We start from the raw sequence: 26,317 nt of genomic DNA, 5'->3' as shown, positions 1-26,317 counted from the left end.
ATTTTAGTGAAAAATTCCCATAAAAAGCGACTCTCTAATTTTATCCCAAAGTACTAGTGAATCACTGGATATCCAAGAACCTTCCAGTTAAGATTACATGACAACCACATACCAAGAACCTAAGCTATTCTGTTTGCCTTAGCCCTAGTAACCTGCAATTAAAAGACAAAGTTTGTTAGAGGGTAGTTGGAAAAGGTCATAGTTACAAATTCTAGTTCTGGAACTTTTAGTTTTTGGTCTCAGTTTCTGCGTCTATAAAATGGTTATACCAATGCCTGCCTAGCAGAATTGTTAAGATTTAACAGATCATAGATGCAGGGCACCATCAGAGGAACAGAAGTACTTAAAAAATATCCCTTCCCCTTACACACCAAACCCTTCATCACAGCACACACCTTCTTCCCTTATCAAGGGATAAGACAGCATTGTTAGCCCAAGCTGCCCCATTTCGTAAACTCACACCATTTTGCAAATGCTGGTTAGAGCAGAAAATTCCGCTGGGGTTTGGGCCATGAGACACATCCCGCCAGACAAGTCCCAGGCCTAACCGCCTGACCCCAGGAAACTCCTCACTTATCAGCAACTGACCACACCACCCACCCCATCTCACAAGCCCAGACCTCTCCCGCCTGGACCTATAATTACCCCAGTATGTAAGCAAGGCTGGGCTCCAGTGCTAGCTGGTGTCCCCCTCCACATGTCTTTGTTCAATACACTTGTGTTGTCATAGAGCTGCTTCCTTCCATTCCTTCTTTTCCCTTTCTCATCCTAATGAGTCTGAGCAGAGGCTTCTCTCATGCTTACCTGGAGCCAAAGCTTGTCATGCTGAGACCACTTCCCACCAGCAATGCACTGAAATGTGGCATTCTGCCCCACATTCACCTCCACATTTTGGAGTCGCAGAAAATGAGGTGCTTTTCCTAAGAGAGAAACCAAAGAATACAAGAGAATGAGATTCAACAGCCTGCACCACTTCCCTATTGGTGGATGGCGGCTCAGGATGGGCACCGGGCAGGGTGGAATTGGTGCTTGAGCAGTGGCCCAGCTCAGTGAAGAGTTCATTGATCACTTATTATGAGTCTGGCACTGTTTGAACTTTACACGCAGTATCTCACTGAAACCTCACAAAAATCCATGAAGTGGGCAGTATCCCCATTTCACAGATCAGAAAATTAAGGCTCTGAGGGTTTACATCATCATTTGGCACAGACACACATCCAGAGATGGAGTGAACCAGGACGTGAATTTAGATCTCTGTGTCCCACTACTAGCTGCTATGCAATGTTGCTCTGTGAAATTGGCACAAACATGCCTAGAATACACCCAAATTGATCATTGCTTCTGGGGCTGGCATTGCCCAAGAGGTGAAACTATGACACTGAAAGTTAAAAGAAAAATTGGGGGGCAGGAGGGGTGTAGATATTCACCATAGGTGATGCTTCCCTGTAGCCTGAAGAGCAAAATAAGAAAGCTGAAGTGAAGCACCTTTGGGCCTGATACCTGCACACTTGGCCTGGGTGACGATGTTGATGAGGAAGATGATGAGGAAGACAAAGAGCGGAAGAGGGAGGAAAAGAGAAGGAAAGCACTAGTAGCTGTCATTCTTAGCGCTTGCCATGTGATAAGTACCACATGCAATGTCTCTTTCAGTAACTCACTTAACCCAATGCATTCAGTAGTGTTATTTTCTCTATTTCACAGTGAATGAACTGAGGCACAGAGAACTCTAGAAACGCGCCCAATGTCACAAGACAGACCCCAGAGTCTTACTCTGTGATGGTGCTTTCTGAGCATGAGGGGGAGCATTGATTCTAGAGACTGGACCTAACAGGGAAAGGGTCTTTCAAACGAAAATCAGAGTGTGTATGAGCAGACAATCTTCGGATTAAGTCTATGTTTTATATTGGGTAACCTGGGTTCATCTCTTTCCTTTTTTGTGGAGAAAGGTCCTCACCTACCTGCACTCTACAAATAATAACATCAGTAACAGCCCTCCATTGGCTGATAACTTGTATTTAGAAGAATTGGTTTCTTCACTGAGGCACAATGAAGGATCTCTATGCCATCAATCAAATCAGTGATGAACTGGGATCACCCCAAGAATGGAAACAATGGAGAGCTAGGAGAGGATCAAGGAGGTTTAACAGGAGGCTTTGGCCATCTTTCTAGAGGGAGTCAAATACACAGAGAGACAAATAGTAACAATAATGTCATTTACTGAGAGCTCCTACAATGCCAGGTAGTATGATAAATGCTTTGCATGCTCTGTCTAATTCAACTTCATGACGTTCCTATAAAGCAGACACTATTATGATTTCCCTGTTAGGCAGAACTCAAGGCTCAGCAAGTTTAAAGTGCTGAAAGCTACATAGCACTAGTGAAAGACAGAAACAAAATTCAATCCAGGTCCACTTTGGCCCCAAACTCAGCATTTAACAAGCAGCTATGCTCCCTTGCCTCCTGGGCACTGGGAATGAGGATGGTGTCTCCAGATAGACTCCAGGGTCTGCGGAAGGGGTTCCCAGTCAGGGCTGTGTGGATGGTTCAGGTTTCTTTCCATGCTCCCAAATATTTTATTAAAAGTGACCCCTTTCCTTGCTATTTTTCCTTGATTTGAACTATTTTGTCTACCAATCTGTGTCAGCACCTATAAAGCTCAGCAAAAGCCAAGAATCTTTAGGCAGACTTGTTGGGAGAGCACTGGGCCGGGTGGAATTGGCACTTGAGAAGTGGCCTGGCTCAGCGAAGAGTTCATTGATCACTTATCATGAGTCTGACACTGTTTGAAGAACTTTACATGTCATATCTCACTGAAACCCCCCAAAAATCCAGGAAGTGGGCAGTATCCCCATTTCCTGAATGTACTTTTACTCAAGTTTTTAAACTAATGACAGCAACTCAGAGACCCCTCAGGCTACCTTTGAGCTGCCATGGCTGGTGTGGTGTCAAGGACCCAAGGCCCAGGGAAAACCACCTCTATGGGCTTTTCAGAGTTGAAAATTCCTGCATCTAGTCAACTTGACAAATGCCATGCTGCTTTGATTGTCTGAAATTGTTTCCTTTTGGCTCTCCTGTATAATTTTATAAAGTTATTTTTGGCACTATCAGTTCAAGTCAATTCTTGAAGTGGGAATAGAGTGAACCTTGGAAGCCAGTTCATGCCACAGGCTTAAAGGGGGAGTGAACACATCCACCCCAGGTGGGGAGGGAGTGCAGAGTCTTAGCTCCAATGCTGGGAAACTCTGTGTTTGGTTTTACAAAGAAATGCTCTTCCCTTACCCTTCGAGAAAATGGTTTAACCTCTGGAATATGTACAATTAGCAATGAATCTTTTCTGGATCAATGTCCCCAGCATGCCTCTGACTCCTCTCCACTTCTTCCTTCTCAGCAACAGACCTTTTGCCTTGATTCCTTCATCTTCAATTCCTCTTCTTCCCTCCCTTCTAGGTTCAGTGGTAGAGAGTTTAGATGTTTAATGGCTCCTAGTGTGAATATTCTGGGGAAATACTGGCAATTTACAGCAGAGATAATGAACACATGTACCTACAAGAGCCAGTTATGTAAATTAATAAAGTCATTCAGCTGTAAAACAAAACAAAAATACCACCTCCTTGCCCCATCTTTTATCTTCCCACTTTTGATAGAGACTTGAGAAAAATAAAGATTTCTTTATATAAGAAAAGCAATGTTGCAAGCACAATAACAACTGGTATCCACCAGTAGCCTTAGCACTGGGGAGACAATAAGGAGTGGTGAGGACTGGAGGGAACTAGAGAGAGACTCTGTGTCCCACTGAAAGGGGGCAGCTCCTACTTAAATTCAGCAGAGGAAGGCCAGGCATGCATGCTTTGTGCAGGGGTGTCAACCATCTGATTTCTCCAGGCCAGTAAGAAATCCAGACTTTATATGAAATCTCTCACTCTAAACTTAACATGTTATTAAAACACAGTACAGGCTTAACAAAACATGTGTACACGCAGGCTCCATCAATCTGAGGTCCCTGATATGTGGCTCTTATGAAAGTCATCTGCAACAATTTCCACTAGCCAGTCTCACCCGATCCAGCCCCATACATTCAGGGATGCCCCCACCACTCCACGCAGTACACGGTGGGCATCACATGAAGGCCAACCCTGAGTACAGTTCCCAGCACAGGAGCTGATCTAGGCCACCCTCCTCTTGCTCAAGACCCTTGTCTCTGCAACTTGGGGCTCTGGGTCATCCTTGGCTCACGAGAGGCAGTGCTCTCTGGGGATTGTGCTTATGTGGGGGCCTGTTTGGTCCTCTTCCCTGCATTCCTGGCCTCTCTGACACTCCTTTTTCCATGCCCCGACACAGCCTGCTCATCAGCCGCAAGCTCTCTCAACTGTCACCTTCCCCCAGCATCCGCTGTTCTGGGAGAGAACTTATATTCCATGAGCTTCAACTCACTCATCTTCAGCCAAACATGGTTGACCTTGGTACCCAGGTCAGCCATCGGCTCGTGGTTCTAAGCATTTCCTACTCACTCCACACTGAGGCCCAATTCCCCCGAGATGGGATGCCGCTGAATGGGCTTAACAGAAGACTGGCTGTGCATTTGGGGCAAAAATGCCTTGACGTTGGTGACATTTAGACTCCTGCAGATGTCAGTGCAGCATCTGAAGACATATTATTGTGCCCTTTATCTTGCTCTTTAAACCTGACAGTGCTCAGTAGGAAGCCACACAATTGTGGAGAAAGCCCAGTACACACATTAGAAACATGTTGCAGATGCTCTGTGGGCTCGGGGACACGGCCCCACAAGATTGTGAGGGAGAAAGAAAAGTCAACTTAGAAGCTAGAAACTTTGAAACGGAATGGAAAAATCATACTGACATTTATCGTACACAGTTATAACTGCCTTGGCCCTGCTAATGGCTAACATTGAGAAACAGCAGCAGAGGGTAACCAAGGCTAGAATACTTTTAGAATAAGATAAAAATGTTAAATGGGCTATAAAATATAGATGAGAGGCTTCCGTTTGTAAGAGAAAATAATTTCCTTTGAGTATTATGCCTGTCTTTTGGTTACTGTTTTGGGAGCTTGGAGGCGATTATCTACAGTTCTAATTTCAGTGCCAATCAATTGAAGATACAATTGCAAATCAGCCACTCGCTCCCTGGAACTTGTGGAATATTTAATGGAATCACTTATTGATAAACTCTGACCATATGTTAATAGAAAATATGTTTTAGAGGACAGAAGAGGAGAATTAAAAAGACTTTATGTCCACAGGCTTTTTTGAATTGAATGCATATATTTCAGTATAGTTAAATTTTTAACCGTCTATGAGTGAAGTCATAAATTCTAAGACTGGAGGCTGGGGAAAAGCACCTTTAGTCTAAAGGAGAGTTCAGAAGCTACTATCCACTTGCATGACAGGTAATCCCTGCAAGCAGTCCCTGGGGCCCACAGGGCCCCTCACAAGGCAGCCTGCTCAGTTCTTCCCGGGCTCTCACCACCTTGCTTAAGCTACAGATCTGTGAGTGCACCATCTCTGATGCCTGACTCCTAATCCAATTTATCAAATGAGACCAGTTGGCTCTGCCTCCTAAATGGATCGCTAACCTCTGCACCTCTATCCACCTCTATGCTCTATGTTTCTTCATTGTCCTGCTTATCATTTGTCATGGTCTGAACTGTATCTCCCCCAGATTTATCTTCTGATATATGACCCCAATGCCCAGTATCTCAAATGTTCTTATATTTAGCAGCAGGGCCTTTAAAGAGGTGATTAAATTAAAATGAGGCCTTTAGGGAAAGCCCTAATCCAATCCAATCTGACCAGTACTCTCAACAGAGGAGGACATTTGAATGCACAGAGAGACACCAAAGGACTGTAAGTACAGAGGAATGACCATATGAAGCCTCAGCAAGAAGGCAGCCACCTGCAAGCAAAGAAAGAGCCTCAGGAGAAACTATTGCAGCCAACACCTTGACCTTGGACTGCCAGCCTCCAGAACTGTGAGAAAATAAAATACATTTAAGTTACTTAAGCCATCCAGTCTGAGGGGTTTTGTTATAGCAGCTTTAGCAAACTAACGCACTGTCTGTGCATATAATTATATAATCATATTATATAATTATAAATGTATATGTGATATATAAACGTATATTATAATTATACGATTATATAATTATTTATATAACTCACATTTATATACTTCTATTCCATATGCTTGTACAATTATATAATATATAGATTATAATAATATAATCATATAATTACTTTATTTGTTTTGCTTCAGCCTCCTTCCCTTCAATAGAAGTCCATGAAGACAGACAGTCAATCTGTCTTTCTCATTCCCACAAACCCAGAATGGTGCCTGACACAGAGCTCACGCTCAGTAAATACTTGTTGGATGATGAATGGATGTCTCTCAATCACCCTGGTGCAGGCCACCACCACCTCTTGCAAGGCTCCAGAACTTTCTTCCTCCTAGGTCTCCTGACATCTTCTCTATGGTCCTCCAACACAGAGCAGCCCAAGTGACCCTTCTCCAGCAGCACTCCCTGCAGCAGAGCCTTCCTGCACTTAGACAAACATTTTAACTACTCATGATGCTGCCCAAGGTCCAGGCTTTCCTGCCCAACATTTGCCCTGACCACCTTCTCCTGTGCCCCGTATGCTCAGGACATGCTGGCAACATCAAGCCAACTCCGTGTGCAGGACCTCTGCAACCACTGTCTCCTCTGTCTGAAGCACCCCTCCCCCAAATCACTAGACTGTGAACTCCCTCCTGTGATTTGAGTCCCAGCTCAGGTCACATTTTCAAAGATATCTCCTCTGACCACTACATCCAAGAAGCCCTCCCGTATCCCAGACACCCACACTTATTATATCCACTATTATTTTCACTATCTGAAATTTCTGGTTACTTAATATTAGTTACTGATTTAGTGCCTTTCTTTCCATTGGCCCTCCTGCTAATCAAACACCATGAGTACAAGGACCTAACCTTTCTTAGTCACTTAAGTATCACTGTGCCTAGGAAAGTTCTTAACACATTGCTGATGTACAATAATTTACTTGCTGAAAGAAAGAATAAAAACCTGGGCTAGGTATGGACTGAGCACTGGTCCTTAGGAAAGGGACTTTGCTAGGCCCTACTCAACTCCACATGATTCATGAGCTGTGGATATACCTCAGGCATTATATACATTGCCAGTATTTGTCCATATAGTTAGGTGAAATTTTTTCCAATTCCAGCCATTCCTATGGGGTCTTCACATCATGCTTTCTGGGAAGTTTATGCTTAAGCTGCCTCAACACTGAGATTAAACCCAACAGGAGCACATTATGCGGACATAAAGCCAGGATCACGCCTTCCTGAGTTATATCCCATGGTCCATTTGCTGGGTAACTGGCTTTCAGCAATTTCATAACCATGCCACCCACACCCCTCTGCAGGAGGAGGATGAGGTTGTCAGGAGAATCCTGACTTCAGGAGCAGCCCCAGTGAAACGAGAATTTCAAAAGGATTCATGAGACTTTCTGGGGTGGAAAGTCATTCCAGTGCCCTCCAAAGAACCCTCTCCCATGGAGATTTATCAAAGAAAAAGGATGCATTTGCTTGTGACAGCAAACCATGGTCAGTGCTTGGAGGTAAGGCAGAGCTTTTACCACTCTGGCCTTGAAGGTAGGTACGGCTAGGGTAAGAGACAGGTGTCAAGGTTGGACATCAGGACAGAGATGAAAATTCCCATTAGAGCACAAAGTTCTGGGCTCCAGGTAGAGAGACTCATGCTATTTTCCCCTGAGAAAAGCCAGCTGTCACCTACTAGAAAGACAAAGTCCAAGCATCCAGCACAAGGTAAGAAGCAGGAACACAGGTAGATGTGGTAGAGGCAAACACGCTCTGAGTGGATGGGATGTAGGCAGGGAATGAGGAAGACAGAAGTCATGTTTCAGAGAGACTACCTCGAAACTGGAGGTAGTGCAAGATTGAGCGCATGCAATTAAATGGACCACAGGTAGCACAGACATCTCCCAACACAGATGCCCAGTCTTAGGTTCATTCTTAAATGAGCAGCTGATGCTGACTCCCACGAGTCCAGGGTGGGGAATATTTCATCCTAGTGAAGGAGATTCATATGCATATCTACTACATAAACCCTGCATAGCTGGGGGGATTTCTGGGATCCTCTTCACATGAAGTCTGGGTCAACAGAAACATTTCCCCAGGCATGACTGAATGACAGACCCATCTGAGAAATTCTAAAAGCCTCAGGAAGTAACCCAGAAGGTAGGGACTTTCAGCCAGTACAATGAAGAGCCCAGTAGCATCTCAGCATTCCCAAGATACCAGTTGCTTCTTGGGAAAGAGGGTCTCTCCTGCACAGGATCCAAACACAATTTCTCGAAATAATGTTCGGAACTTGTAATGTGTTCCAAATTCCTCCAGAGAAGGGGCTCTAAGACAATGAGTCAGACAACGGCTTTCTAGTGCCAGGCAGAGGGAGGGAAGTTACATTTAAGGGTCTGACAAATTCATTGCCACAGAAGTGGAAAGAGTTATTTCAATTAAAGCAACATGGATGAGGATGAAATGAGAATAGTCCCTAAATGGAAGGATTGAGAAGCACATAAGGAGAGGAGGACCCATGATGTCTCTTGAGGCGGCAGCAAACTACACCATAGCCCAAAGCATGACTCATGGCCATATGGGAGGAGTGGAGAGAGCCCACAGGGGTTACCTAGAACTGGATGGCTGCTGAGAAACTACTGGGAATCTCCAATCTGCAGAACACTATCAAACTCATGGGGCTGGCATCCCAGCTACCCCTCCCAGGGTCTGCCATAATCTCCATGCAAATCAGTTTGATTTCAGTCCCCCCAACCAAATGTCACTGGGTATGATGTCATCTCAACTACCTGGACCCAGGACTTATGGCCTCTGAGATTTAGCAAAACCAGAAATCACATCTCCCTGCTGAAACACATTCCAACATCTGAGGCTAAATATGGCAAAGAAGTGGATGGGTATGGAGGAGTGCCACACCTTTGAGGACTCTTGATGCTGTACCATAAGTACTAACCACTATGAGAAATCTCTCTCTATGCCTACATGGAGCTGATGAGTATATTTAAAATTATTTTAAAAGAATTAATAGCTTCAGGGTACTTTTCCCTGTGAGTGAACAGTGCGCTAATTTGCTCACTGTTTTGGTGGTGTTCTTTTTTTTTTAAGACAATTGCACAAGATTCTATCCAAAGCCCTCTAATTCTTCCACTTCACTGGTCTGAATCCCACTAATAAACAATCAGGACTTTAGACTCCCTTAATAATGGAGAGAGATTCAAACGAAGATGTTTTGCCACTCTCTGCAAATTCCTGGAGGTGCTGCCTGTTGAACAGGCCGGCAAAATTACGGATTTATTCAGGACTGATTGCATTGAGTATGTAAGCATTTCTGAAGGATTAAAAGAGAAAGAGAGAGAGAGAGAGGGATGTTTGTGAGCTAAGTGAATGGAAGGGATTGCAGGCTCTATGCTACCCAGTCTGGCATGGATCAAGGCTGTGTTGGGAGGAAGGGAAAGACTTACTGCATGGATGAGCAAGGACCCGGACCTCGTCCACGGCGATGTAGCCAGGATGACCCTTCAATGAGACGGATTCAAATATCACCTGCAACACACAGGGTGGGAGTCAATTTCACAGGAACAGTTGCAGGCATTTATCATAGGAAGCTGCCCGGCCCCCAGCCCTTTATGTTTCAACTTCCCATCAGAAGCAATCCAAGAGACCTTCTATTAAGACAGCACACTACCCTGGCGATTGACTGGGATTTTCAACACAAGGTAAAAAGGCCACACTTTGGTGGCTAGTAAAAGAAGAATATTTTTAACAGATTTCAGAAATAACATTTAGATGCAGGAAAAACAACCCAAACACCGAGGTCTTAGAAACCCCAATATCCATCTTTCTCATTGCAGCTTCAAGGGTCAAGCCACAACTTGACCATTCTTCTACAGAGAACTACTTTCTAATATTCCAACTTTCTTATGAAGGATAAGACAGATGCCTACCTTGGAAGCTACCATAAGCCAAGGAGGGCTTACCATGAGTTGATTCTACATTGCCAAGGAACATATTACATTTGAATCTATAATAACACTCTTAAAAATAAGTGGCAATCTACCGGTTGGTATCCAGGAGTAGAAGGCAACTGACTTCTACCTAAACTGCTATTTCCATAAAAATTTTGTAATGCATTTAGCTTCCCTCGTCACTCAACCTCTGTCTTCACCAAGGAGATATGAATGTCTGTGTGAATAGCATGGCCAACATCCTTGAACTCTCTGGTTCCAATGGCCTTCTTCAATCCACTTTAGCCCCACTTTCACCTAATTTTTCACCTTCTGGAAATTGGAAATTCCATTTTCCCACACTCTGGCACAATCTCTACCCACAGTCTCATCCCAGTTGACTCCTCTTGACCTGCTCCTCAGGCTCATGTGGTACCCTGGACCTCTGCTTTTCTTATCTGATCCTTGGCTTATTAATGCAGAAGGTCCAGGCTACCATGTGAGCTCCTCAGACTCCATACGAGTCTCTCCTAAAGCCCCCATTCCTTTGCACCTTTATTTCAACTTTGCCCAGCCTATAACACATCTATCTTCTCCAATCCTGTACGTTACACAACTGCCGCCCTTTCAACATGCACCCATGTAATCCCAGCAGACATCCACATCTTCAAGAGGCAAGAGGGAAAGAGAGGGGCTGACTTCTAACTTTTTACCCACAGACTTGATATACATCCACACCATCCCCTGCCTCTTCTTTGCAAGGAAAACCAGTGCTCTTGACCCGGACTCCTGCTATATTTTCCATCTTTTGGATTCTTTTTGGTTTTCTCTGTCTATCCTATATCTCCAAACCCTCCCTTTTATCCCTAATTTTGACATGTCAACAGCTTCTCCTATTCTTTAAAAACTACCCTTCAGCAGCAGGTTTTCCTAATACCATCCAGTTGTGTTTCAGTAACACTTAAAATTCTCAGTAGTTTTATCTTCATTGACTCTCAACACTTCCTGACTTTCCACTGCAAAACTTCAACCTAATATGATCTGGATTCTGTGTTCCACACTTCCCCTAAAACTGCTTACATGGAAGATACTAATAATCTTCTAATTGCTTAATCAAGTAGATATTTTCAATCTTTATCTTACTTTAAGAAGGAAGATAGTGCACTGCTTAAACTCTGGTTCCAAGTGCCTAGGTTCAAGTCCTGGCTGTGCCACTTGCTAGTTAATAGTCTTGGGAAAGTTATGTTACTGCTCTGTGCCTCATTTTCTGCATCTTTAATTATAGTGTCTACCTCATTGAGTGATTTTTTAGATTAAGGGAGTTAAGACCCCACTTAGAACAATGTATGGCACATGGTACATTCTCAAAAAATATTTACTAGAATTATTATCACAACTTGACCATTCTTCTACAACTGTCAGTGTTCATAGACGCTCCATTTCTGGGTCTTTTTTCTATTTAGGCTCAGATAACACTTTATTCTTGTGATTTTTCTCATAAATCTGGCACTGTTCAGTGCCTGGGAAGTCTGTAGGCATTCCTCCTTCTCCATCCTCCCTTCTAACGTGGGTCCCCATTAGTCATCTTTTCACTGCATACACTCTCCCTTCAACAGCTGCCAATGCACTGATAACTCCCAAGCCCAGCTCTGCACCCTAGACCTTTCACCCACACATCCGTCTTAGGTGTCCAGTTCACAGATCTGTATTTCTACCTAGGTACCACATCAATGACGTGAATCCAACAGATCTGCACATATTCCTTCTCAAACCTTTTCCCTCATTGACCAATGGGCTATTCTTTCTGAAATATGGAATATGGTAAGTGGCACTATGACCCATTCAGCCACCCAAGCTGGAGACCAGGGTGTCTGTTGGGCCTCAACTTCTGCCTCAGCCCTCATCTTTATTTTCCTTTTTATTCTACCTTATTAGCATTTCTCAAATCTTGCATGTCATACATCTCTGCTATTAGGATGAACCATTGGAAGCAGGCATTTTTTTGAGGTCAAAACCAGCCAGACATCAGAACCACTGCTCTTGTTCAAACTGTCTTCAGTTTTCATCTCCAACACCTGACAGCCTCCAAAAAGGACCCTCCCTCTCCTGTCTTTCACTCCTCAATTCAGGTCTATGGATAGAATACAAGGCAGATGATGAGACCAACAGGACAACCTCCCTGTGAAATCTTTTTTGTGGCCTATGTGGTCACTCCAGGTCAGTGGATTCAAAGATTAGTGCTCTCACTGGGGCTTGGAGCTCCAATAGCTGTAACAAAAGAACTGTGGAGAACTGATGGGAACCACTGGAGATCATGGTGATGGCTGAGAAGAGGCAGCTTCCTTAGGTGGTAGGATCCGTTGTGAAACAGCATGTGGCTGCCTGAGAGTTAGGTGAAGTGCCTTGGGGATGACAGTCACACCAAACATAGAGCTGTTGCTCCAGCATGATGGCCACTCTGGAAGAATGGTTCACTAAGATAGCAGGGTCCTTCAGAGAGACTCAACAAACAAAATTATTCAAGAAGTAGGGGAAAGTTTGCAAAAATAATGTGCTAGCCACCTCATCTTGCAGAGGGAAAAGTAAACAGAAGGCCTTCCTGTAAATAATCATGTGTCTAATTATTTTTTTAAATAATTCAAAGGGAACCAAAAGCAAAGTTCATAGAAAAAAAAAGGCAAATAGAACATACACAGTAAATGAATTTAAAAAGAAATAGCACAAAAGCATTCAAACTGTGTAATAAAAATGACAAAATAAAGAAAAAATGTTTCTGTTGTGACAATAAATATAAATGGGTTAAAATACAGAAAAGCTCTCAGACTGTCTAAATAAAGTCTAATTGTATGCTATAAGATAAACTCCTAAAACAGAATGACTGCATAACATTAAAAAGAACAAGTTGAACAAAGACATAATAAAGAAATGCAAATAAACAGAAAGCAGTTGTTGCAAAAATAATGTGAAAGCCTCGAAGTAGAATTTTAACTGAAAAGAACAATTAAAAAATTAGGTGGACTAAAATGATCATTTAGAAAAAACACATGAGTCAAGAGACTGAAGTGGAGAAAATGATGAAAAAGACATGGGTTGAAGACTTTAACCTATGTCTTAGACATTGACTAATTGTATAGGAAAAAGCAAGTATATATAATGTAAGTAATAATGTATTTCCTAGATACATGTTAATAAATGTAAAGACAAAATGAAACTTCTATTCAAATGCTTATGGCTCAGTTGCAAAAAAATCATATACTAAGCTACAATATAACTTCAATAAATCCCTCGAAGAAATTGTTTAGCTTTGGGCCTATACATTTTCTAACCAAATTCACTATGACTAGAAATTAGTGACAACGTCTTAAAAACCAATTTATTTAAAATTACACAATGCTTTCTTAAGAACTATGGTGTCAAGTGTGCTTTGTATGTTAGCAAAAATCTAAAACAAAATTAAAAGTCAAATGACAGGTTGAGAATAATATTTGTAATAACTATGTCAGCTAATATGAAAATATCCTTTTTTGTATGTAAAGGACTCTTGAGAATCAACAAAAAAAAACAAACCATTCAAATTAAAAAGTGGCAAATGACTTCGACAGGTAATTCACAAAAAGAGGAAGGAAAAATGGTAATAATCTATGAATGTAATTGTGTAAAATGACACTGAGTATGATCAAAAGGTTCCCCAGAAGACACCTACAACCTTGGAGGGAGATGATCACTCCATCAATATGCTTCTGATGTGTGACTCCTAGCCATAGGAAGCTCCACCCAGTAGATAGCCAGTTCCATTTCCTAGGGACAGACACCACAAGGGGACAAGGTGATGCCAGGACCCTCAGAGATAGAAAGACCTGCCAAGGTGTCCTGAGGAGAGAGAGAATGGTTATCTCTGACCCAAGCACACTCTCAAGAAAATTCAACCAAGGCCCTTCAGGAATAAAAGTCAGGAAATGGGAGAGCCAGGGAATTGAGTAGAGAAGTCTAGAGGCGACTCTAGTGCAGTGTTTTCCTCCTGTCTTCAGGAGGCAGGGGAGTAGGGATGGGATGGGGAACTCACACAGGCCATGCATACCCAGTGGCACTCCAAGTCAGTAAATGGAGGCTGAGACCCTGAGTACAGGGACTGGAGCAGAGGGCCCAGGCTGAGAATTCCAACTTCTCCGTAGATGCTCTTCAGCTCCAAGGCTGCCATGTGGATCTACTGCCTACTGCACATGCTCCAGCCTATGGGCCTCATTAGAGACCTCCTGGTGCAGGTGTTGAAGAGATGAGGCTTGCATGGAAAGGTGAAAATCTCTCCCTGTGCATGAGGACTTGTGCAAAGCCAGGAAGCAATTCCCCACAAGAGGCTCTGAGATGAGTCATGCTCAACCCCTCCAAAAAGTGGTTTTTGTTCATACTTGGAGGAGGGTGTGGACATGTCAGGCCATGGTTTAAGAGACCTGGTGTTTTAACCTCATCTTTTACAGTTCTTGAGCAGGAAATCTGCATGGCAAAAATTTCAAGGGGCTGCAAACATTTTCAGGAGAAGAGAAAAACGTTGGCACATCAGAACTCCTCTTGGAAGATAAATATATATGTTTTCATGGGGAGAGATTGCTTAGGGTAAAATTAAGACAGACATTTTTTTACCCTATCAGCCCAAGGAGACCTGCATAAGACAAGGAGGAGGATTTGATGCTTAGTGGAGAGAAGTGGGATGGATAAGGAAGCAGATGGAATAGAATTACAAGGGTGGTAGAGTGGGCCCCTCACTGTGATAAACTCTATTCTATTGTGAGTGAAGTTACTAAACCTACAGAGTGCCAGATTGCAGGGATTTCCTGGGAAAGGGACTGAGTTTCAAGTCCAGTTGAACCAAAGCTGGGTGAGTCCTTAATTTCAGGGGCCTATATAGCGATTATAACTATCGAATAAAAGATAATTTTCCCTAGGCAGGTGATGGAGACTAGGGCAAGCAGGTGATTGCAAAGGTAACAGAAGTTCTTTTATTTTTTTTAATCCTGAAACAGAAAAGTTGAGAATCATTAGAAAATATGAAATCAAATTAATATCACCTAGAAAGTTGCTGTGATCTAAAGTACACGTGACTTAACAGCCATTCAGCACTGAGTGGTGACCACATTTAATAATAATATATTGTGCATTTCAAAATTGCTGAAAGAATATATTTTTTTAATGTTCTCACTACACAAAAAAAGTTAAGTTGGTGAGGTGATGATTATGTTCATTAGTTTGATTAAGTCTTTCTATAACACACACATAGATCAAAATATCACACTATACCCTATAAATGCACACAATTAATATTTGTCAGTTAAAAGTAAATAAACAAGCCCCTGCTTTCCCAAGAAAAGGCACATGTCGGGAGATGGCTGGCAGAGGCAGGTTCTCACCCCAGGCCTTGCCAAAAGTCTGGTGCCACAAAGCTCACTAATGAGAAAGAGGAAATTTCAGTGTTTATTACAGATCTAAAAGTCAATTTTAGAACTATAAAATATGACTTTAATAAATTAATACATAAACCATCAGGTCCAAAGCCCAGTAATTTGTATTTAGCCCATAGAATCATATGTACAGGACCAGAGCTCCAGGTCTGGTGAATTTTAAAACCCATTTTGCTAGCGTCATTGGATTTTCTGATAGGCCCCCTTTTCTTGCCACTGTACCTATGTGTACATGTGCGAGTGTGTTTTGAATCTGAGAGTCTTGTGGGTGCTTGTCCCTATGTGGACACTCTGTAGTGTTTGTGGCCAAGTGAGTAACCATTAATGACTGTGTGTGTATAACATATCTCTCCAAACCGCTGCTCTCAGCCAAGGAAATGCAATGAGGCTGTAGTAGCCAAAAAGGTGCAAATCAGAAAATTCTCCCAGATGAGGCTACTTATCCAAGGGAGGGCATGGAGGTTACTGAGTACAGGCTAAACAACACTGGCTATTTCTTTTAAAAAGGCTTCCTTCCTCCTTCCCCTTTGTCTCTTTTTCCCTCTTTTTCTTTTTCCCTCCCTCCCTTCCTCCCTTCCTCCCTTCCTTCCACTGAGGCCCACTGCAAGCCTGATGGCATGGTTTGGCTCTGTGTCCCCACCCAAATCACATCTTGAATTGTAATCCCCATAATCCCTACATGTTGAGAGAGGAAAGTGGTGGGAGGTGATTGGATCATGGGGGTGGTTTTCCCCATGCTGTTCTTGTGATACTGAGTGAGTTATCACAAGATCTGATGGTTTTATAAGTGTTTGACAGTTCCTCCTTCACAGGCTCTCTCTCGCCTGCTACCATATAAGATGTGCCTGCTTCCCTTTCTGCCACGATTGTAAGTTTCCTGAGGCCTCCCCAGCCATGTGGAACTGTGAGTCAATTAAACCTCCTTTCTTTATAAATTACCCAGTCTTGGGCAGTTCTTTATAGCAGTGTGAGAACAGACTAATACACCTGACATGATGATACATATATGTTGTCTAATTTCATCTGCAGAAGTGTCTATCATACCTAATATCCTCTCCATTCTACAGATGAGTGAACTGTGATTCTGAATGATGACAGAATACAGCTAACATTACACAGCTAGGAAGAAGATTCTCAGAAAGCACAAGCTATTTTCCCTAATGGCAAAGCAGAGCTTGGAGCCAGAGGACCTAGGAGGGATCATGGGGACTTGAATTTACCAGTAGTGCTTCCTACACTGGAAGATAGGACATGTTGCCACCTAACAGAGGGAGCTACTGCACATATCTCATGCCTCTCATAGGTTGTGAACATAGGGGGTACTCCAGAAATGTCCTTTTCCCCCATGCCTCATCCAAAAGCATGGCAAATGGTGTGACTGTCCCTGTACTGAGTCAATTTTCTTGTTCATTGTACTTCAACCTGTGGCCCCATCCTGTACCCATTTGCATCTGGTCCTATATATGGGGTTTCTAATTGGAACCTTAAAGGCTCGACCGTGCCCATAAGCTTTTAGAGATACTTGATGTCTATAGTCAATGATACAGTGGTGACAGTCTAGGGAGTAGGGTATCTCGGATCTGCTCTCAGCTTTGCCAATAATCTGCTATGTGCTCTTGGACTTCACTATGCAACTCTGGACATCAGCTTTATCATGTACGTTGGGGTTCAGCTATGGCCTGGAAGCCAAATCCAGCCCACCACCTGTTTTTGCACATAAAGTTTTGTTGAAACACAGCTGGGTCCATTCATTTACATATTATGTATGACTGCTTTCATGGTACAATGGCAGAATTGAGTAATTGCAACAGACACTGTATGGCTTGCAAAGACTGAAACATTTTCTTTCTGGTCCTTAACAGAAAATGTTTGCCTTATCTACAAAATGAGGATAAACCTAAGCCACATGTGCCAGTATGCATTCTGTAAATGTCTATGGATAGGAAGACTATATAATTTATCACTGAAACTGGGGCACACTATGAAATGAACACTCCTAATTTCACCAGAATAATGAGAATAAACTAGGGTTGTCCCAGCAAACTGAGATGTAGGGCCACCAGTCTGCAGAATACTATCTCTATAGTCAGGTGGTCATCCAACAAAAAGAGAGGCCAAGATCAAACTTAGAGGAAAGACAGTAAGTTAAACACCAATAAATTGATTTCTTTCTGACTCCTCAGAACTCCCACGTGGGTAATTGTGAGTCTCCTAGAACCGAATACATCATACAGCTTTTTCAAAATGCTGTGACCTCCACCACATCAGCCTTCACTACAGAGAATCTCGGGGAACACATGTTCCACAGAGCACACTCTACAAGTCATACACTGGGTATTCTTCCCAGAATGTACAAGCAAAATCTGATCCTCTTGTTCATGCAACTGTGCAGGTAGAGAATATAGGGCTATATGCTTAAAGCAATTCTGAAACCCCAAAAGCTCTGAAAACAAGGTTCTTCACCTTAGTATTACACAAAGCAATTTGGTGGTAAAACCTGAACACAGCGAAATTGCCCTGATACTACTTACAGTCTTTATTTATCCCATTTCTTGTGAGTATGTGTAAGTTTTGTTGTAGAAATATCAGATTTGATTACAGGGTACTGCCTCAGACCCTACCAGGGTTGTTATAAAATACATAAGATATGCCAATATATTACTAATATATTACTAAATTCCAAACATTGTGAATTCTGACACATATCTGACACCATCGGTTTCAGAAAAAGGTTTGTACTAAAACATATTACACAAAAGGAAAAGACACCGAAGTAATGAGGCCAAAGATACATAATTTTCTCAAAACATCTAGGATAAAACACGTCACATTGTTAGTGACACACATTAAAAACAAAGGACTCTCCTTTTAGCCACTTTCATTCATAAGTTCCTGCTGTTGTAAAGAAGGGAATAGGGGCTTAACCTCACACCAAATGACAATAGTCCACCTTGACCACCCCAAGGCCAGCTCTGTCCCACTCACCTCTGCGTTACCAACACCTGAACTGGCCTGGCTCACGCAGGATGCAAAATGACTGACAAGCAGATGAGAATAGGGAGCGAGTGGCTGAATGATGGTGTGACAAGTTCTTCCAAGAATTTACTCTTTTTTTCTCTTTTCTTCTCTTTCTTACTTCCTCTTTTATTTCTGCTCTCTTCCTAACTTTCCTTACTTCCTGACTCTGGCTCTTGGCCACCCATGCGCAGGCCAAGGAGATGAGGTTGGGGCAGAAGCAAAGGAAACGTGGTCCCAAACAAGCTACTTGGGTCCATCTCCCAGGCTGCTTGCATATCTCCAGGGTTGCTGCAGTCACCTGTGCTGTTCGACAGCCACTGCCATTATGTCTCATTATTTACTCCTTTAAGTCTCCTGACAAAGAAGCCCAAAATAAAAACCTTAAGAAAACCCTCAACACAGACTAAGGCATTACAAGAGACAGCTGCAGGATTCTCCAGCAATGGAGGATGAGAATGAGCAGAACCAGCACCTCATAAAGGCCAGGTCCCTTCTGAGAGCCCAGCCTTGGAGTCACCCCCTTCATCTCCCCATCCACAAGCTCCAGGCATGGCTAAGCCTTTCAAGAACTCTACTACGGGAAATTGTGGAGCCAAGTGGTTAAGAATTATGATCTATACTAATTTGACAACCACCAGCTACTGAAGCGTGGCTAATGAGACTGGGAAACTGAACTTCTCATTTTACTTAACTTCAGTTACCTTACATTTTAATTTAAAAACTGATACCCAATTCACTTAAGAATGTTTGGAACAACTTGTGTATATGTATCCACTTCTTCAGCTATACATTTTATGAGTCCAAATACAGATCATTATTACTAATGAAAATAAAACATTTAAATTGAGACTTACTGTAAGTGTAAAATAGAGACTGAATTATAAAGATTGACAGGGAGAGAACAGAAAACATCTCACTAATAATTGTTTAGACTGATTACATGTCCAAGTGACAGTATTTTGGATACATTGGTTTAAGTAAAATATATTACTAAAATTAATTTCACTGATTTCCTTTTACTTTTTAATGTGGCTACTAAACATTTATAAATGACACGTTTGGTTCCCATTATATTTATACTGGATTATACTAGTTTAGACAGTGAAATCAAACAGAACGGGTAAAAAACAAGGCACTACCTCCGTTCAAGCTTGGGTTATCACTTAGCATTTCTGAGCCTTCGTTTCATCACCTATAAAATGGGTATAGTAGTACCTGCCTCAAAGGATTGTTGTGAAGATTAAACAAGGTAATGTATGTGAAACATTTTGTACTGTGCCTGGAACATGATAAACACCCAATGAACGGTAGGTATCACCATCACCCATTACCATCATCATCACTCCCTCTCCCCTATTTCTGAAAGAAATTTCAGGAGATGCATCATGAAGAAAAATAAAATTATTCTAAAAGGAAATCACAAGCCATTGAGGATAAAATTGAAATATTTATGGCAAAAATCTAGTCTAAATATTGAGGGTAATTGAGTATCAAATTCTGATTTCTCATTACCAAGGTAAAAGGGAAACAAAGCTTGAATTGTCTCATTAAGGCAAACCCAACAAGCAATCTCAATAGACACATGTATTCCTAACACTAAAATCTGGAAGAACTATACCGTGGATATTAACTTGGAGGATGTCTAAGAAGCCCCAGCCACTGGTTCATCTTCCACCTCAGATGCTAGAGAAATTTCTCCAAAATGCAGATCTGACTGCCTCAGTCTCTAACCTAAAACCTTTCAACAGAGCAAGTGGGGATTAACTGCAAAGGAGCACAGGGTATCTTACTGGGATAATGAACATGTTCTGGCCTGGTTTATGATGATGGTTGCACAATTCAATAGGTTTTCTAAAGTCATGGGATTGCACACTTAAAATAGGTAGATTCTGTGATATGTACATTTTACCTTAATAACATTGTTAAAAAAACAAAACAAAACAAAACTTTCAATGGCCCCAAGCCAAGACAATGTGGAGAAATGTTCCTCTAAGCATGCTTTATGGATTGGTGCCAGTCTGTGCACTGTGTGCATCAGTTCACAAGGAGATAAGGAAGGAAAGAGAGAGAGGTTTAGGAAATATTGCGGCAATCTGTCATTACCATGATTTTTTTTTTTTTTTACCATGGTTTATAAGAGTATTGCTCCACAATGAGTCAGGAGGAAGTGTCCCTTCACCATGGACGGTATGAGAAGCACTGCTTTAAACTACGTTCCATCCATTAGCCTGACATTCAAAGACCCCCAAGATCTGCTTGTCCCTGCAGGCTGATCTCCCTGTCTGTCCCCTTTGCAATGTACCTTAAACAACTTAGACTTTCCAAACTCTGCCATCGTCTATCGTCACCCCTCTAGCTCATGGTACACACTGTCCGTGACAACTCAAACGCCTTTCCCTCCCTCCCTTTTAAAATACATTTGTATTCATTCTTCAAGATTCATCTTAGATGTCATCTCCTCTTACAAACCATCCTAATTGCCTTCCCCAGGAAACACCCCATTCCCCAGAGGGTGGTCTTTGACCAGTTATTTCATCTCTCCGAATCTCAATCTTTTCATCCATAAAACAGGATAGTACTAGTACCTCCCTCATCATGTCATAAGCACTGACTTTATAAAAGTGAATCAATGCCTATGTTCCTCCAGTATCTTCAGGAGCCACATGTATCCTGGTACATTGTCATTTTATTTACATATCAGTCTTTTCCTACAAACGATGAATTCAAGTGGGACAGGGGCTGTGTTGGGTCACCTCTGCAGAGCTTGGCTAGGAGGAGAAGCCCAGTAAACACGAGTGAATAAATGAAGTCCTTTCTAGACCTAGCACCTGCAGGAAGAGCAAAGGTGTATAGATTTATTACTAATTTTCAAAAATAAAACCATGGTAAAATGCCATACCTGATAGAAATGTGGCCAGAAAGTGCTGATGGCGAGCTCTGCCTTCACCCAGCCCTCAGTGACGACCCCGGACACATTCCAGACAGGGTTCCCTTGGGGGCCACCATTCACCTTCACATAGACGTTCAAGGCCCCTGGGCTGGACCTGTCACGGCTGGAGAAGTAGTAATGGAAGTCGATGCAGTGGGTGTCATTCTCCTTCAGGGTCGGCAGGAGAAGGTGGGCCTTCTGGCCAGAGGCTCTCCCAGAGCTGTTCACCATCATGAAAGATCCTAGAGACCCACAAAGCAAGTGGGAAGTAGAGACAAAGAGAAAGTAAGAAAATCCTTCTGAAAATCAGTCACACCCATAAACATGGTGGCCAGAGGAGCGGCCAGAGATCAAGTCACTCTAGGAGGGTCTGGGTGACCCTGCAAAAGCCACATCTCTCTGAGCCTGAGTATCCTCTTCTGTAATTGAGTATAAAAAATCTATTCAATAAGGTGGTTTTAAGAATTAAGAGATGGCAACATGTATGAAGTATTTCTACAAGGTGCTACTATTGCTATCTGCAGAAAACACAGCTACTATTACTGTTTGCGGAAAACATCTCCAAGCATTCAAAAAGTTGCCTTGTAGAGATGAAGTGAGCGTCTTTGGAGTTGCTTTGACAAATTAAATGGTTGTTTCCAATTCTTTATCCCTCCCTGGATCCATGTCCCTTGCCATTGGCTTTGCAGTTCCTTCCAGCAGAAACAGAGGGTATGTGCCCATCCCTTGACTTTGGGCTCCACCATATGACTTGTTTTGGTCAACAGGATGCTAACAGAATGATTCAAGCAAAGGTTAAAATGTGCTTGCCTTCCTGGGCTTGCCGTCTTGCACTACTGCTACCTTTCATGAGAACGATGTGCCCCCAGTAGCTGCTGCCCCTTTCAGCTTGGGATCAAGAATACACACATGGAGGATATCTGACTTGAACTGATCGTGAGGAACCAAGCCATGCCACCCCTGCAGCTGGAATCACAGCCACATGGCCCAAAAGCCCAACCTAGATCAGCCAATCTACAATCAATGCACAGTTCCATGAGAGCTAGAATAAACGCTTATTGTTGTCTGCCACTGAGTTTCTTTTCAGTGTGTCATGCAGCTTTATTGTGACAATAGCTTATTGATAAAGCTGCCTGAGAGGGCAGACTCATGAAAGAAACCATGAGGGGGTACATTTCAGTTCAGTGTACAAAGCACTTTCTAACAAGTGAAGTTGGTGCAAAATAGAATGGACTGGTCAGAGACAAAGTGAGGCCCCATCAATGCAGGTGGCAAAACAGAGCCTGGACAAATTAAAGATATGGTTAAGGAAATTTCACAAGCAACTGGGAGGGCTGAACTCTGTGACTTAAGAGTCTTATGATTCTATGAAATAAACTGCATCATGAAACAGAGCAGATAAACTCAGGTGATTTTAGAAGGAATGTTTCCACCTAGAAAACCACTAAAATCTTCAATTCAGAAAGAAACCTTAAGACCACTTATCCTCAGCCAAGTTGAGCTACTTCAATAGCTAAAAGTCACCTCATTCTTTCATTCTAATACCAAAACGACTAACAGCTCCCAGTTGATAAATGTTAGGAAACCCATAACTTCTTGGGATTCTAGAAGGTATCAATCAAACCCTGTCTTCTTCGGGTTCTGAGTGAATTTAAAAACAGACATGAGAGAGATAGAAAGGGAGAGATAGAGGGACAGGAGTTCAAAACCTCCACATTATTATTCACAAAGTAACTTGGACTTAAGGCCAAATTAGACTTTCTGCCCGTTTCCCTTGAACCACCATGCAGAGCAGGGGGATGGCCATGGACCCACCTTCCAACTCTGCCCAGATCCCTAGGGCCACAGTTGTCTTACTGGGATGACCACTTAGGATAGTTGGGTGGGCTTGTACCAAAAAGTAGCCAGGTGAAAAGCACAGAGAAACCTGAACCAGTGGCTATCAGGTTTTTGCCATTCTACCAATGAGAAAAAATTTTGTGTAAATATAAGGGATACAAGTGCAGTTGTGTTACATGGATATGTTGCATAGTCGCGAAGTCCGGGCTTTTAGTTTTACTAGCAACCAAATGATGTATATTGTATCCATTAAGTAATTTCTCATCTCTCACCCTCCTTCCACCCTCCAACCCTTCCAACCCTCCAATGTATATCATTTCACACTCTGCGTCGATGTGTACGCATTATTTAGCTACCACTTACAAGTGAGAACATGCAGTATTGATTTTCTGTTTTGGAAGTACTTCACTTAAGATTATTGTCTCTAGTTCCACCCATATTGCCGCAAAAGTCATGATTTCAGAAAATGTAGCACTGCCTGGGGAATGAGCCACTGGAAGTGGAACAAAGGTGCGGGTGTCTTTGCCCAGTGTTTCTAAGTGAGTGAAGTGTCCCAGTTTTATGGCGTTGCAGTAATAGAAGGTAAGTGGAGAGATGTCTCTATGTCAGGGAAGTTATCGAATTATCACAAATTCGCAATGGGGCAGCTAAAAAGGAGCAATTATAGGGGCAGAAATTGAGGCTTAGAGATGAGACCGAGCCTGCATCCATGCCCATATCTGTCCACTGGCCTACATGCCACAGGGTTCCAAAACGTTTCCTTGGACAGGTAAGTAGCAACTCACAAGCCCCACAAAGGGTTTGTGACTGCCTCTACCACTGAGGAGTAGCACATCTCCCAGCAGAGGCAGCAGCCTGAGAAGCAAAGTGTCTCTCTCCTCTCTGAATCCCATGACACCCGCATGCACATTTCAGCTCCTGTCCTCCTGCCAATTCACACCATGGGCACATGTACCCTTGGCTCCTTAGAATCCACTATAGAGAGAGTTGGGAAGGTTTTCCTTCCACCAGTTCATGTTCCCACTTCTTTCCATCTTAGCTTCGGTAGCAGGGCAGGCTCGCTGAGGAGGTAGAGATTGCCCTGTTCCATGTAGCTTCATGCACAACCCTGTAACGTTGTTCTGGGCACACAGCTAGACTATGTCTTCTAGCCTCCCTTTAGCATTTGGTTTGTTTTTTGCATTTGGTTTGTTGTTTGCCACTGAGTTTCTTTTCAGTGTGTCATGCAGCTTTATTGTGACAATAGCTTATTGTTAAAGCTGCCTGAGAGGGCAGACTCATGAAAGAAACCATGCGGGGTACATTTCAGTTCAGTGTACTGAATTTGGTGGGGACATGCAACTGAGTTCTAGATAATGGGGCATGAGTATGATGTGTGCCACTTTCCAGGCCTGGTTGGTAAAAGCTGCCTCCCTCTCACCCCCACACCTCCATACTAAATGATCTTGCCTCTCAAAGACTGGTCCTTGGACCAGCCACCCCAGTGTCACCTGGGAGCTTGTGAGAAACAAGAATCTCACATCCACCCCCGGGCCTATTGAGTCTGGATCTGCATTTTATCAAGATCCCCAGGTGATCTGCTTGTACATAAAGCAGAGAGAATCATTGGCCCATTCTGTTTTCCCATCTACCAGCCGAATGTCCCGGATCTCAAGAGCCTAGGAGAGGGCAGAGCACCTTAAAAGAAGCCAGGTTCCCTGAATGAGCACAACCACACAGAAGGCTACTCACCTATTAGGAGCACTCATCTTGGATTTTAAGTAAAGAGGGAATAAACTATTATTCAGCTACAAGTCCCTTTATTCAAGGCAGTAAGATGTGAAACAGTAGCTACTAAGCAAAGTTGCAAGACAGTCTACATAAGGATATCATTAAGAGCAGCAAGCCTTGGTGGTAACTTGGGAGGCATTTGAAATAGAATAGCCCAGGCAAAGGCACAGAAGCATCCAGCAATGCAACTGTAAAGTCTTGTGGGGGGTTGGGATCCAGCGGCCATCTCTACTCCCTTCCACATGTAGCCCACCTTATACAGGTCTGACCACACCCTCCAGAAAGGAAGGGAGCCTATCTGCGAGTTGAACTCAAGCCCTCCACTAGAGATTGCTCAGGAATCAAAACACTTGTATATCATCAGCTCTGTGGAGCCTGCTTTGATCAACAGGTTGGCATAATTAATATCATCCCAGGGCTGTCAGTTTCCTGGAGATCAAAAATGAGCCGGTCATTACGCCAAGATCAGTCAGAAACAAGAAAGAGAAAGACTGTAAATACATTCTTTTCCCTTCTCCCTTAAAAAAAAAAAAAAAAAACTACTAACGTGATAAGGAACATAAAACAGCATTAGTTTCCTCACAGTTATTATACATAGCACTGAAAATTGTGGAATTAAACCAGGAAGTACTCTCTGGCTGGCAATAAATTTTGCATTTCTCCCCTTCGTGCATAATAATGCCTTGATAAGCGCCTCGTTATTGATGTGTCTGCAACACAGATCCCCTTTTTGGAGGCAAAATGCTTCTCCATAGCAGATGGCGGCTATTGTGTTTACACATGAGCACCTCAGGATTGCATTTCCTCACGTCGGCAGTAAAAAGAAAGTCCTAATTGAGTTTTTAATGGCTTTGCACATTGTTCATTAAGATTACATGAGTGTGCTCGGGCGACTGGCAGCTGAGGGCCTTGGGCACCAAGAGCTCAGCGTGGTCCCTGCAGACAGGTGGCCCCGCCAGCTCCCAGTGCCAGAACCTACTTGAAGGGAATGGATGCTGGTGGGGCCTCAAATGCTGCCAAAAGCCAAGCAGCTGCGGTGACATGAAACGAGTCCTGGATCTTCACTCAAGGAAACTGGGTTTCACTCCAGCTTCTGGAGTTTCTTAGTTGTGTGACTTTGAGCAAGTCAGTAAAATTCCCTGGGCCCCAATGTCTCCATCTATAAAATGGGATAATGAAACCTACAGATCAAGGTTGTTTGTTTTCAGTGAATATTAAGTAAAAACGGTACTTAATAAATGCTAATTTTATAACAGA

At 42.8% G+C, this 26,317-nt stretch overlaps 1 protein-coding gene across 7 annotated transcripts in view; it reads right to left on the bottom strand.

Moving 5' to 3' along the window:
* PTPRT (protein tyrosine phosphatase receptor type T) overlaps window positions 1–26,317 on the bottom strand; it is a 1,124,172-nt gene that overhangs the window by 704,553 nt on the left and 393,302 nt on the right. For all 7 annotated transcript variants that reach the window (XM_032141872.2, XM_032141870.2, XM_058432870.1 and 4 more), the window contains exons 3-5: window positions 21,422–21,693; window positions 9,569–9,650; window positions 805–920 (exon numbers count right to left, since the gene is read on the bottom strand). In XM_032141872.2, coding sequence (XP_031997763.1) covers window positions 805–920; window positions 9,569–9,650; window positions 21,422–21,693 — 470 coding nt within the window. The remainder of the gene's footprint in view (window positions 1–804; window positions 921–9,568; window positions 9,651–21,421; window positions 21,694–26,317) is intronic.

This window comes from Hylobates moloch, unplaced genomic scaffold, assembly GCF_009828535.3.
Source record: "Hylobates moloch isolate HMO894 unplaced genomic scaffold, HMol_V3 SCAFFOLD_21, whole genome shotgun sequence".
NCBI classification, from domain to species: Eukaryota; Metazoa; Chordata; class Mammalia; order Primates; family Hylobatidae; genus Hylobates; species Hylobates moloch.
The sequence above is the reverse complement of the archived record's forward strand: the minus strand, read 5'-3'. Positions and strand labels throughout refer to the sequence as shown.